This window comes from Xyrauchen texanus, chromosome 3 (assembly GCF_025860055.1).
Source record: "Xyrauchen texanus isolate HMW12.3.18 chromosome 3, RBS_HiC_50CHRs, whole genome shotgun sequence".
Lineage (NCBI taxonomy): Eukaryota > Metazoa > Chordata > Actinopteri > Cypriniformes > Catostomidae > Xyrauchen > Xyrauchen texanus.
In genome coordinates this window covers 45256180-45270534 of record NC_068278.1, presented here as the reverse complement: position 1 = coordinate 45270534, position 14355 = coordinate 45256180, and the positions used below count along the sequence as shown (strand labels likewise).

The window sequence follows — 14355 nt, the reverse complement described above, 5'->3', positions numbered from 1 at the left end:
GAGCGGACGGACCCGAATCAGTGCGGATCACCAGCATCAGGCCCATTGCAGTCAGTTTATATAAGTTAACGCTAATTTCAAAGAGATCCTTATAACTAACAGTGTTTTTAAAAAAACACTGTTTACCATCCATAGACACCACGGATCATCCCAGAATGCCAAACATCAAGATTTTTAGCGGCAGTTCGCATCCGGATCTGTCGCAGAAGATCGCTGACCGACTGGGACTCGAGCTGGGGAAAGTTGTCACCAAAAAATTTAGCAACCAAGAGACCTGGTGAGTTATTTCAAGTCGGGGTAGCAATCGAAACTATACTTTCTCGGAATGTTTTTTATCGAAGGCAAATTATATGGTAAACACATGGAGACCAGTGCGCCGTCTTATAGTTTTTTACTTTTGTAGTTTTATGCGTTAAAATATGCCGTCTGGCACAATACGTTTCTTTGAGTCAAATGACTCTGCTTCCCAGCATGCACTTGTGGCGAACATGTGACTCTGGGGCCCGCTAATGCTAATTTTAAATGCCCCATCTGGCCTCCTCTGCCACGTGAGGAGCCATGTCGCTATTACTTATCCCATCAGCATAGCATTAAATGCTCTATTGATATTATTATTTGTATTAATAGTTTTAATAGTAGAAGGCGTAATAATAGTGCATAAAGAAATGCCATTTTAAGATGTAGCAAGCAGGTACACAACCATGATATTATGAGATGAAATTATCATGTTGGGTCATGTGTCTGTGTATATAATTGACATTTTAGCCCTACATAAGTGGAAGGGTTGTGGACCTAGTCTCTCTCAATCTTTATCTGCCCCTGCAATGTGATAAATTAAGTCCGATTCAGATTGCAACAGTTTCAGTTTTTGTTATAGGTTTCTTTCTGTTCATGGTCTTGTCCACAAAGGCACCCATCTCAAAGATCACCCAAATCAAATACTGCCCTTTGACCAGGCAGATGAATATAGATTTATTGCATGTTATCTTTATTGATTTAATGCCCAACCGTGTCTTTGTTTTGTGTCCTTTGTGTGTGTGTGTATATAGTGTAGAGATCGGAGAGAGTGTGCGTGGGGAAGATGTCTATATTGTCCAGAGTGGCTGTGGGGAGATCAACGACAATCTTATGGAGCTGCTGATCATGATCAACGCGTGTAAGATTGCATCAGCGTCCAGAGTTTCAGCTGTCATTCCTTGCTTCCCCTATGCTCGGCAGGACAAGAAGGACAAGGTGGGGGTGAGGGGAACTGTTTGCTTACTCACTATTAACATGTACTCACTGACTTAATCTTACATTAACAACATCACTGTTTCTGGATCCATGTGTGGGCTACATGTAAGTGTTTCTTCTAGACCCTCAGTGTCAGGCTCTTGTTTTCCCTCTTTATTATTCTCAGCAAATTAAAGGGATAATTCACCCAAAAATTTTAATTCTCATCATTTACTCACCCTCATGCCATCCCAGATGTCTGACTTTTTTCTGCTTAACGCATGATTTTTAGAAGAATATCTCAGCTCAGAGGCCCTTAAAATGCATGTGAATGGTGATCAGACCTTTTGTAGCTCCAAAAATCATAAAGAAAACATAAAACTAATCTATATGACTGCAGTGGCTAAATCTATATCTTCAGAAGTGATAAGATGGGTGTGGGTAAGAAACGGATCATAATTTAAATCAATTTTTTACTCCAAATCTTCACTTTGACATTTGAAAGCCACATGTGGTACATCTTTAGCTTCACTTTCACATCTGAAAGAGAAGGTGGAGATTTATAAGTTTATGTATATAAGTGATGATTTTCTCTGTAGAGTCGGGCTCCGATCTCAGCCAAGCTGGTCGCTAATATGCTGTCTGTGGCTGGAGCAGACCACATCATTACTATGGACCTACATGCCTCTCAAATACAGGTACACACAAACCCTTATCTTTAATGAACGCATATTGTCAGAGACGAGTGTTCTGATTTCATCGAGATTTTGAGAGATTTCATAGTTCTGATAGACCTGGAGACTGTGCAGGGACAGTTTTATGTATTTTGTCTTCATTGTCTTTTGAGTTGGTTAGGTTTTTCATACATAAACATCCACCTATCCTACACTGTTATGGACCTTCACACCCTAATTGTTTTCATACTTGTTCACAGATTGTCAGGTTGCCTATGTTGTTTGTATTGTTAGGGGTTCTTTGACATCCCGGTTGATAACCTGTACGCTGAGCCGGCAGTCCTCAAATGGATAAAAGAAAACATCAATGAATGGAAGAATTGCACCATTGTTTCTCCTGATGCTGGTGGAGCCAAGAGGTGTGTTTTCTCTCCCCCCTATTTTTTGTTTCTCAAACACATTCTTTACACACTGTCATTCTCATTCACACTACTCTATACTTCTCACTTATAGTACACCGGGCAGGGGTGTAGCACCAAATTTGTGGCCCGGGCACTGAACTATTTTAGGGCCTCCTGCCCAATTTGGGTTTGTGGTGGGGATAATATCCAGTATAAACATTTTAGATGGATATTTAACAGTGCTAATTCACAATTTGTTTTTCTAACACAAATATTGTTTACATCAAGCAATACATTTTTAAAAGAAAACCTGCCAACAAACAATATAAATAATGCATGATTAAATGTGAGTTTTCTTGTTGGCAAAGTCACAATCACATTTCTGAAATGAAGAGTGCCAGGTTGTTCAGTCTATCCTGAGACCTTTCTGCTCTCAGATAGTTTTAGAAAGTCTTAACTTGCTAACTGATATTTACACTTAAAGGGATAGTTGACCCAAAAATGAAAATTCTCTCATAATTTACTCACCCTAATACCATCCCAGATGTACATGTCTTCCTTTCTTCAGCAGATAACATTTGAAGAAAAATAGCTCAGATGGTCCTTTATAATGGATGTGGATGGTAACACTATTTTTGATGCTCCAAAAAGCACAGAAAATCTGCATTAATGTAATCCATACGACTCCAGTGGTTAAATGAATATCTTATAAAGCGATACGATACTAATGTTTTTGTTGTGTGTGAATTTGTTTTACTGATAATTCCAAATGCTGTCCATCTTTTTGACCAATTAAAACAAGAAAACTACTGCTTCAGTTTTGACAACTCTCTCTCTCTCTTACTCTGCTGCTGTGTGTGTCCTGTTTATTGTCTGGTATTAAAGGAGCATTTCAGGCAATCCGAACGCAAGTGGGCAGGTGCCATCGCCATACATGGTAATTTGCACCTTGACCGCTTGTGTTGGGATTTCGAGTGGAGGGTCTCTGTTTTCATGACTGCATACTAGGGGTGTAGCGGTTTATTGTGGCACTATACATCATGGTTCAGAAATGTGACGATGCGCATCATGGAGATACTTAAACATATATCTATATTTATATATATATTAAATATAATACATTTTATTTATTTTTGTTTTAGCATCTGTTCTATCCACGTCCTAAGCCTACGTATAATGCTGAATATTATGTATAAAAATGCTATGGGGGAATATAGTCCTAATGGGAACTGTAATGTCTGATTTATTTTATCAGTAAATTATTATTTAACTTTATAAGCATGCACTTCCATTAAATATGTATATATATATTTTTAAAGAATAATTATATGTAATCAGAGACTATATTATTTTAGAAAAATAAATGTTTTATTTTAAATGTGTGTAATCAGTGACCGTGAGTAAGCAGCTTATGTATCTAACATAATTCCATATTTTCAGTAAGCAGAATTATAGATACAGTTTTTGGATATTTATTCCTAGTACAGCTCTGGATTATTTAGCATTTAAGAACAATAGTAGCATATGTCTTTTAAAAGTAATAATTAAAAAGAAAAATCTTCAATTCAATCTTAACATTTCTTGATTCAGGGTGTTTAAAGTATCGTGAACCGAAACTTGAGATGAGTTTACAACTCAGAGTTACAGATAAATATTTTTTCCTCTGATAGTACATATATGAAAAGTCTGGAAAAAAGTTCACATTTTTGAGCCGATTACAATATTTGTAAATGTGGTGAAATATAGTTTATAATGTTAAAAATGATCAGACTCTTTAAGACAATGGAGATGAGTGTGTTTTACTCTTAGGTGTGGATGGTAGGGAAATGTCAGGCTTTAGTTGAGTTTAACCCTTTGCTAACAGTGAATGGCTTGGCAAATGTCACATCGATTGTTGTTGTTTTTTATTCTCAACCGAATGTACAGAAAATTTTAGGTGTATGTGATTGTGTGTTTGTATAGAGATAATCTTGTAATTTTATAAATTATGTTTTTGTCTTCACAAATCTAGCCTATTTAGCTTAACCATACTGATTTCAACATGTGGCTTGTTTATGGAGACATTGACTTGCCTACAGCGCCCCCCTTTGTAGCACTTTAAGACATTCTTTTGAATTTTGTATTTAAAGGTGAAGTATGCAATTTCTGTGACACTAGCGTCACCAAATGGAATTGCAAAAAGTATCATTTTCAAACTGGTTTCCTGAATACACTTTTTGTTTAGGCAAACAGATCATCCCATCCCAAACTCACACCATTGTTTGAGCCAATGTTGCTATGTCTGAATGCTCAAACAAAGTGAATAAATGTTTTATAGTGCCACAGAGTTTAGTGAAATTAACCTATGAATGGCTTACATGGATGAGAGAAAGTAGTTTAACATCCAAAAAATTATGTACTAGCTTTAATATGAGTGAGCTGATGCACAATGGAGTGTACATATGTTTATACTGAAATGATTTGCATGGGGACTCTGTAACATGTGATTCTACAGAGAAGCTGAAAGCATTCACTGCCACATTTCAGAATGTTACATAAAGATTGTGTATTGGTTTGTCAGAGTGACGTCCATCGCTGATCGGCTGAACGTGGACTTTGCATTGATCCATAAGGAGCGGAAGAAGGCGAATGAGGTAGATCGGATGGTGCTGGTTGGGGACGTAAAGGACAGAGTGGCCATTTTAGTGGATGACATGGCAGATACATGTGGGACGGTTTGCCATGCGGCTGACAAGTGAGGGGACACACACTATACACGGGCACATTCTTACAAACCTCCCCTACACATCTGGAATTGACTTGGTTATCTGTAATGCATTCAGCTAGGCCGGCGTGTGTGTGTTTTATTTGCATGTGTTTATATAATCATGTGTGTCTGTCTACTTAGACTGGTGTCTGCTGGAGCCACCAAAGTGTATGCCATCTTGACTCATGGTATCTTCTCTGGTCCTGCCATTTCTCGGATCAACAATGCCAACTTTGAGGCCGTCGTGGTCACCAACACAATTCCACAGGAGGACAAAATCAAACACTGTAACAAGATTCAGGTACAGAAATGTTATACAATAGAAAACCTTTTAAATCATAAATTTCTATACATTATTTATTTATTTTACTTTATCATATATATATATATATATATATATATATATATATATATATATATAACCACATTATCCAGTTTTAAAGTCCTGAAGAATATTGCTATTTATATTATTTTATTCTGCTGTATTATTAATGTGTTATTATCATTGCTTTTATGTTTGAGTATGTCTGCCCTGTCTATCTGCACTAAGACTAAGAATTTTGTTCTCCCTCTCTCCAGGTGATTGACATTTCTATGATCCTGGCAGAAGCAATCAGACGGACACATAATGGGGAGTCTGTGTCCTACCTGTTCAGCCATGTGCCCTTATAACTCACACGCCTACATGTGCCATCTGTTCACACACAATCACTTAATATAAACTCATGAGGCAGAGTCAGTTCTGGGCCTGTTAAACTATGTACCCTTATAAGACACATATAATTTCGCTTCTGACATTAAAGCTTATTCCTGGACAGTGAAAGAACTCTCTACAGCTACACACAGCTCCCCTTTGCTGCTGCGTGTTTTGAAATAATATTGTTCATATCTAACAGCTCTGTACGCCTATCATTTCCATCTAATACACTTCACTCAGTGGATTTTGCCCCTAGTCTAACATGCAGGTTATATGTACCTACGTGTTATACTAAAGGATTTTCTTGAATGTCACAATGTGTTATTTCTGCCTCAGAAATTAATTATTTAACACCTGTAATTTGGGAACAAAATACAACAACTGCTGCGGCGTATTTCCTCCAATGCTGATTTTTTTTGGCATTTAAGCTCAGAAATTGATTAGATACAGTTCTGTATTAGTATCTAATTGTTAAGATGTGTATAGCCAATAGGTAACTGCTGTTATTGCTGGAAATGGGTTACACTTCTTTAGAATGTTGTTGCAGTGGCAGCTGGAACATTTGGAAACACAGTACTTGGGATACTCTGGTAAATGTTTTTTTTTTTTTCTTTTCTCAGGTTTCAGTTTGATTATTTTTGTAACTTGAATAGATTTCATCTTTTCAGAGTCTTTTGAAATGGTGAAAGCCAAGAGCTCCATGGAATATTAGGTCATCATTTTTTTTTTTTTTTAAATATGTTGTTATTAAATGTTTTTGATGTTTGTTTACAGCCGGGCAGCGTTTTTGACTGCTTGTGGACGCTGCTCTGAAGTTTTGACTAAACCCAGACAATTGCTATTGGCTATTGTCAATCAATAATTCGCAACCTGCTCCCATCAATTTAAGACACTTTATCCCAGAAACACGTTGTGAATTTTATGTACTGGAATAACAAGGAAATAATGTAGATGATCTCTTACTAGAGTACATAAAACTCTTTGTTTATGGGTCATAGTGACTTAAAAGGATGACGCAGCTCGCATGTAATTTTTGCCGTTTGCATATGTCTGTGTCCGTGTGTTTCGTCTTTTAAGTATGTTTCTTATCCATGCTACTTTGGCCAAATCAGATAAAATACCAATAACTACATGTCTGAATGCTTTCACTGGAATGGTCTCACCTGTCTGAGTTCGGTGGGTAAGACTAAATTTGATTGGTCAATATACCGATTGCCTTAACGAAGGAAAAAGTAATCCGAAAACTGTATTGTGTTAGAATGTAAAGCTTTTAAGAAAGAAAAAAAAACCTGCACATCTGTCTTTTTGTCTTATTTCCTCCCAACCATTCAGAGTAAAGATTAGAGACTGTTGTGTGTGAAAATCCCAGGAGATCAGCAGTTACAGAAATACTGAAACCTACGCAATTGGCACCAACAATCGTGCCATGGTCCAAATCACTTAGATCTAATTTTCCCCCATTCTGATGGTTGAGTTGAACATTAACTGAAGCTCCTGACACCGTATCTGCATTATTGGCTGATTAGATAATCGCATGGATGACGTGTTGTCCGATGTGCTGGTTTGAGTATTTCTGTAACTGCTGATCTCCTGGGATTTTCACACACAACAGTGTCTAATTTACTCCGAATGTTTCGAACTGACGAAGTCTTCGGTAATTCCGATAATCGCACTGTACACTTGTGGCGAGATTAACTATTCTGAGATGCTGTTTTGGCGGCACGAGGGGGACCTACACATCCAACCCAGTCTCATATAAAAACGTACCCTGACTACATTGGTCCAAAGTGCAAAACGTAGAGGGGTTACAATAATGGCCCTTGAATTGTATGACTGTTACGTTTTTTTTTGCCTATTCGTTTGCGTCCAAGTCACGTGACTTTCAAGATTCCTGCCGTGAGAACAAAAAACATGGCGGACATTTCTCTCATTTTTAGTGAAAAAAATCAATATTTTGAGTTAGTTTCTGCATAAAAATAAGTTTTGATTACATTTCTAGCGAGAAATATATATTATATGTGAATAATATTCACTCAGTGAATGTACATAAGCACTCGCTTGCTCGTTGTAGCGAAGATTTTTCAGATCTCGCCAGAATAATGTGAAACTGATACGTTTTGGTTGCTATGGACTAGGGCTGCAACAACGAATCGATAAAATTCGATTATTAAAAGAGTTGGCATCGAATTTCATTATCGATTCGTTGTGTCGCGCAATTATTACGCCAGTCAATAATTCGCAGAGACGTTTGAGTATAAATAAAAAAAAGTTCAGTTGAGTGGGGAGCGGACTCCGCAAGCGCGAGAGAGACCGAATGTGTCCGAGATCGCACGAGAGAGACCGATTGTGTCCGAAATCGCGCGAAAGAGAGAGACTGACGCGTCATTCCCCCATGAAGAAGAAGAAGAAGAAACGAGGGAAAAGAAGCAGGAAAAGGTAAGCAAGGAGGAACAGGTAAACAAGGAGGAAAAGGAAGCGTGGAAAAATAACTCGACCAAGCTGAACAAATGAATAAACTTGACCCCGAAGATGCCATATTCCTGGTTGATGCTTTCCTGGATGAGTGCAAGGTAAATAACATTATCACAGTGGTGGAAAAAGCATACTAATTACATGCTAATTACCAGGTCTAAGACCATAATAGACTCTGATGTATAGCAGGGAAGAAATATCAAGGTGCAAAACTGAAAACACTCCAAACAAAGTGCACCTATACAGTAGGCCTACCTGGTTCAATGTCTTTATTTAAATGCAAGCTATAGTGCTGAGCTGAGTTCACACGTTAGAGCCAGTGAGAGTTTAATTTAATATTCTGTCAAAACGCTTCACTTTCACTTTTTTTAATGTAGAAAGTGTTTTCTAAATCTGTCAGTACAGTACAGGACCACAACCGTTAGACTGAATTTTTACAATGTAATATTATAACATTGGTTTTATAATGATATGTTTGTAGGTGGCGATAACCTTGGTGTGTGGTGGTTTATTCTGTGGCTCAATTGTTTATTTAGGTGGATCAGCATGGACACACTAAAAGAGGGTCAAAACAATCCACAAAGCTGTGTGTTTGGCTTGATGAGGACAAAGATGGTCATTCTCTGCCAAAAAGATGTAGAGCTGGGGAGAAACGAAAGCGAGATTCAGTTACTGGTTGGTTTTTTGTTTGTTTTTTCATCAGTAGTTGCATTCATTATTCATTGAACAAGTTCTAAATGGATATTCATATTTTTGCAGTTTCTTCAGCAAGCGTTACACCTTCCTGTGCTCCGTCTACCAGCACAACTGAAGACACTGTGACCATCGAAAATTTAGGTTTTTTTCCCTTAATACTTCTTTCCTCATTTGTTATGTGGTAATTGCCCAGATTTACCATTGCCTTCTTCCCTTTTCATTTTCAGACTCCCTCATTCAAGATGTCCGAGACCTCTTGGGAAGTGGTGCTGAACAACCTCTCCCCTCACACTGGAGGAACAGGCAAACTTCCTCTCTGGAGAATTGGACAGTAATGAGGCCCTTCATGGTGAACAATATGTTATCATCTGAGAAGCCCAAGGAGGGGGTTTGCCATCATTGTGGACACAAGGCTGCAGTAGTGATGTGTAGGGACTGTTTACCACGATCACTCTACTGCACAGCCTGTGACCTTTCCACACATGAGGCCCTGGTGCTTCATAACAGAGCATCCATGGTGGAGGGGTTCTTCAGACACCTGCCACCATCCACTTTTGTTCAGCAGCATGAGGGAGGGAAATTCTCCTATCATGAAAAAGGTAGTTTTTAAGTCTCCAGTTATATAGGCTGTTTTACATTTTACACAAACCCTGGTTTACTCCAACAAACATGCTGGATGAAGTTTTGTTTGATAGAAACAACACCCTCACTGTTGAGTTTTTGGTTTCATTTACTCTAATATGTAAACTAATTCTGCATTTTAGATTGCATGTTACCAATCGTTCCTCCCTGCTGCGACTGCTCCACTGGGCAAACAAGCTTTTCCAAGGGAAAGCCAGTTATTTTAATTGGAATGAATGGTAAAGTTTTTTTTTTTTTCTTCATATTGTGTTTTTTGTTTCTTGTGAACAAGAGATAATTGTTTTTCTCTGAAATTTCAGGAAGATACAACCTCTTCCTTCCATCAGTAAACTGCTCCTGTGGAAAAACCTTGCCAGTGACCATAAGTGATCTGGTTGAAAGTGGTTACTGGCCAGCCACTGTCAATTTTGAGACCTTGTACATGGTGGACTTGTTCACCACGTATGAGGATCTAAAAATCACTGCCCCAGGGATGTCGAGACAAGCTTTTGTCAGCATGCTCGAGTGTCGTACAAAACTCTTCGGGCGAGTGAGTGGACTCATCATTTAAGTTATCTTGTTTGGATCACCTTTTAAATAACTGATTCATTGTTAGGACTTGTTCTTACAATCCCCAAAGTTTCAGCACATATTTCTTGACAGAGCCCTTTCTTCGTCATGACCACGGTCTGAAGCCAACCTTCGAAACACTTACATACTGTTTTGTTTTGTCTTTTCACTTTTGCTCTCAGAGTGGTAAGATATGTGGGGACACAATGCAGAGGGCCTTCCTCGAATGGACCTATGCCAAATTTGAGGTTGACAAGCTGTCTCAGGTCCAGCATTTTCAGTGCCCTGCATGCACACCCTCCATGTTGGCAGTTGCAGTGGATGGGAACCGCAAATTATATCGTTTCAAAAGTCAACCAGGGTGTGTAACATTCATGTACAATGAAATGCTAGTGAGCCACAAATTACTTTTATACAGTAAATTTAACCCACATCTATATATTTCTTTCAAGACCTGATGGGTTTTTTGATGGAGTCTTTTTGGCCAATGATGCTGAGGTGTCCTCCTTTGTTGATTACATCCATGGAACAACTGGACATGTAAGCTAAATTTATATTTCTTCATGTGTAACACCACAATTTCACATTTTTATGAATGCTTGCCAGTTTTTTTTTCAAAATGTAAAACTTATTTGTTTTAAGTAATAGAGTGGCATTACTGCATCAAATGCCATAATACCATGATTTACAGCTTATTTTGTAAAATGTAAATGTCTGTATTTTCCCTCATCTGTTTAAGAATCCAGGGAAAGGGAGATGTGGTGCGGGTCAGTGGACCGCAGCACGAGAGTCCGCCAACAAGTCTGCAAGCAAACTAGACGAGGAAGGTGTTGAAGTTGCTGTCTGCCGTCATGGGGTTTTGCTGAAGGGACTGAATATGTTCCGTGGAGAAATATTTGCATACCCATTATATCTCCAGAAACAGCTAGCTTCACAGACCGTCCAGTTTTTTTGCTCTGATGTGGTCTGCAAATATTGGCCATATCTGCAGAAAGTTGTGGACCACTGTCCAGAGTTGGAGGACTTGCTGAACATGCGCCCATTTCTCTCCATCATGCATGCAAAAGCGCATTCATGGATGTGTGAGGTAATAATGACATTTAGATGTATTTCTTACCATTTGTACCACACATTATGATTGTCTGTCCTCTGCCCCTACTTGTTGTTTTCCAAATGATAACATTCATGTAAATGTGTTACAGTTAAAATGGGGGGGACGCAATCAAGAAGGAGCTGGAACAACAATCGGGGAGGAGGTTGAACAGGTTAACAGCTTCCTCTCCCGAGCAGCCATATGTTCCAAGTACATGTCAAAAGCTGGTAAGCATTTATCATGTATAGTTGTGTCCAAATTGAGACCAAGGGATTTGAACACTGATGCTCGGCCTTTGCATTTTAGAGTTCCATGCATAGGTGCTTCCTTAGAAAACAACTGTCTAGTCAGCACTTTTACACCGATCAGGATTCTCTTTATAATAATTTAACTTCTGACACATTAATTTCCTGTTGCTTAAACAGTAGAGCGTTGGCGCTTGAAACGCCAAGGTCATGGGTTCGATTCCCAGGGAAAGCAAGAACTGATAAGATTGTAAATGTTAAGAAGGTAAATATGTACCTTGAAATGCAATGTAAGTCGCTTTGGATAAAAGCGTCTGCCAAATGCATAAATGTAAATGTAAATTAAGTGTATGATTATTTCCAGGTTTATGTGACAATACTAGAGAATGATCAATGTAGTATCTGACATTTGGTCCTCACTGTGCACCTAAATTACTGAACATACATTGTGTGTCAAGTTCGCACAGACATGCTAACAATCCAGGCAAGTGGCTGGAACAAGCGAAAGGCAGAAAACCTTGACCGGACACTGGCCAAAAGATACATCAAGGTACTAACTAGGCAAATATGTATAATAACATTTTTGTTTTTAAATTATGTCTCAGCATTTGTTAACACGGATATTTATTTCGGATAGACTGTACAAAGGATTGCAGAGGCAACAAAGGACCTGGAGAAACTCACTGCTGAGTTATCTCTACAGCAAGACACAGTCCAGCAGTGGGTGTCTGATGTTCAGCAGTGGACCTCAGGTACTTTGAAAAAATTATTTGATGGCATATTTTAAAGAATCATTGGCTCTGCTCTTGTACAGGGGATCTGAAAAGAGGCTGATTGTAAACTGAAATGGGCTTTAATTAATTTGTTTGTTGTCGTCCAAAGGAGCAACAATCCAAAATGATCTGCAGAGGACCATCGAGGGGCTATATTTGGGCATCAAACAGCGAAAATTTCAGCTGTATCGTCAGTCTGGTGAGAGCAGAAAAGGCCATTAATAATGCAGATTTGTGAAAAAATGAATTCACTACTGATTTATACATAGTAAAAATAGCAAAGTAATTTATAAAAAATAAAAAAAAACATCTTTTGAAGTAGGTTTACTACAAGTCAGGGCAGCATACTGAAAAACTGTCAAAATCATAATAAGTTTGAGTGCAATATCAATAAAAAAATATGATTGTTTAAAATTGATTCCTAAAAAAAAATTCCAAAGTTTTCAAATGATAATGAAACTTGTGATGCAAAAGTGATCACACAACATCTGTCACAATAATCATAACACATACATGCATATTGTGAAGTCTTATTTTGTATGGTGCTTTTGTGTAGTCATCGTGTGAATGCACACTCATTTTGTGTTTCTCATTGTAGGTGGGAATAAGCGAAGGCATCAACTGAGAAGAAAGATTGCTGTTGAGAAGAAAGCCTTGGAAGTTGCCATCAATGACCACAATGCTACTGTGGGGGAAGTTGAAAAACTGCCTCCTCCCAATGAACTCCTGGCTGTGGACAACTACTCCTGGCCATGGGAATGTAAGTACTTCCTCTGAAATGCACTGAATACAAATTGTTTGATGCACACATCTTGCTGTAAATATGGAATCTGATGTAAAAAAAATTTGAGACACTGGGCAATATGCAAAAAAAAAAGAATGCTGTAATTTGTAAATGGATGTGATCGAACCCCTTCGCGAAGCGCTGGGGTTCTATCTCATCCTGTCAGGGTTTATTTATCTATTGTAGTAGTACAGCATGCAAAATATATTCTGTCCCAATATTTTTATAGGAGGTTGTAAGATAACACTTTGATGTAATATATTGCAGGTCATGGTGAAATGGAGAGGAAAAAAAATGTGTTTGACAAGGTAATGCTGCTGGCTAGACTGAAAGAAGAAGAAGTTATTGTGGTTCGCGAAGTCAAGCAGCACATTGAGTATGTGAGGAGTGTTGCTGGACTGATTGAAGAGTTTACCTTTCAGCTCACTGAAGACACCAATGGGAAATGTAAGGACAATAAATAGTTAGTCTTTTTCTTCAATTTGCTTCTCTGGTAACCATTGGCTCATTTCTTTATATTTTAATGTCACATTCTCAGGCAGTACAGAGGGCTTAATGGAGAAAGGACGTGAGGGACTACTCTGTGTGCTGAAGAGAAGATTGTGTGAAGTTGAAGCACAACTGGCTACAGCACGCACAACATACAAAAGTATTCTTGGACTGCAAACATTGTCCTTAGATGACTTCTCTGAAGAGGAAGACTTAGAGAATACTTCCTCAACTGATGAGGAACTGGGAGAGTAGTTATTAGGGAGATGATGTGTATGACTCTAAGAAGATGTCTTCACAGTGTGTTGAACCCAAACGTCAGTGCTGTAATAACTTGTATGTGAAACCTGAGCCTATTTTACTGCTGTTGTAAGATTTCTTTGTTTAGAGCATGTACTGCAAATTCCAATGAAACTATAAAAACCCATTATTATAGCCCATTAGTCCCCACCCTCTGGCCCAACCCAATCACTGGTGATTCACAACTGTCAAACATGACAAATTACCTTGGCCTTTTTTTTTTTAGGATTACATTTTTGGTTGAAATGTATTGCGCATCCCTACATAGCTTCACTGTAGTTGTAGTCTCACTCTCACTCTCTCACTCTCACTCTCTCTCTCTCACTCATTCACTCACACTCTCTTGCTCTCTTACTCACTCACTCTCACTCATTCACTCACACTCTCTTGCTCTCTTACTCACTCACTCTCACTCATTCACTCACACTCTCTTGCTCTCTCACTCACTCTCTCTCACTCATTCACTCACACTCTCTTGCTCTCTTACTCACTCTCTCTCACTCACTCTCACTCATTCACTCACACTCTCTTGCTCTCTCACTCACTCTCTCTCACTCATTCACTCACACTCTCTTGCTCTCT

At 38.5% G+C, this 14355-nt stretch overlaps 2 protein-coding genes across 3 annotated transcripts in view; both read left to right on the top strand.

Moving 5' to 3' along the window:
- Window positions 1-7153, top strand: prps1a (phosphoribosyl pyrophosphate synthetase 1A). 2 transcript variants are annotated; one of them, XM_052095663.1, is made up of 7 exons: window positions 1-277; window positions 1050-1233; window positions 1812-1910; window positions 2181-2305; window positions 4848-5021; window positions 5175-5334; window positions 5613-7153. In XM_052095663.1, the coding sequence occupies exons 1-7, from the start codon at window positions 156-158 to the stop codon at window positions 5703-5705; spliced, it is 957 nt and encodes a 318-aa protein (XP_051951623.1). In that variant the 5' UTR covers window positions 1-155; the 3' UTR covers window positions 5706-7153. The 2 variants fall into 2 exon arrangements, with proteins under 2 accessions (XP_051951623.1, XP_051951614.1); XM_052095654.1 differs by having other exon boundaries at window positions 1050-1239.
- A 947-nt stretch (window positions 7154-8100) lies between these two features.
- LOC127621853 (uncharacterized) overlaps window positions 8101-14355 on the top strand; it is a 6630-nt gene continuing 375 nt past the window's right edge. Inside the window, exons 1-16 of the mRNA XM_052095631.1 lie at window positions 8101-8300; window positions 8739-8877; window positions 8962-9039; window positions 9126-9497; window positions 9663-9758; window positions 9840-10069; window positions 10272-10450; window positions 10542-10629; window positions 10829-11176; window positions 11292-11409; window positions 11886-11977; window positions 12065-12179; window positions 12310-12399; window positions 12799-12960; window positions 13252-13431; window positions 13523-14355. The exon at window positions 13523-14355 is cut by the window's right edge and continues 375 nt beyond it. Coding sequence (XP_051951591.1) covers window positions 8238-8300; window positions 8739-8877; window positions 8962-9039; window positions 9126-9497; window positions 9663-9758; window positions 9840-10069; window positions 10272-10450; window positions 10542-10629; window positions 10829-11176; window positions 11292-11409; window positions 11886-11977; window positions 12065-12179; window positions 12310-12399; window positions 12799-12960; window positions 13252-13431; window positions 13523-13728 — 2556 coding nt within the window. The 5' untranslated portion in view covers window positions 8101-8237 and the 3' untranslated portion in view covers window positions 13729-14355. The remainder of the gene's footprint in view (window positions 8301-8738; window positions 8878-8961; window positions 9040-9125; window positions 9498-9662; window positions 9759-9839; window positions 10070-10271; window positions 10451-10541; window positions 10630-10828; window positions 11177-11291; window positions 11410-11885; window positions 11978-12064; window positions 12180-12309; window positions 12400-12798; window positions 12961-13251; window positions 13432-13522) is intronic.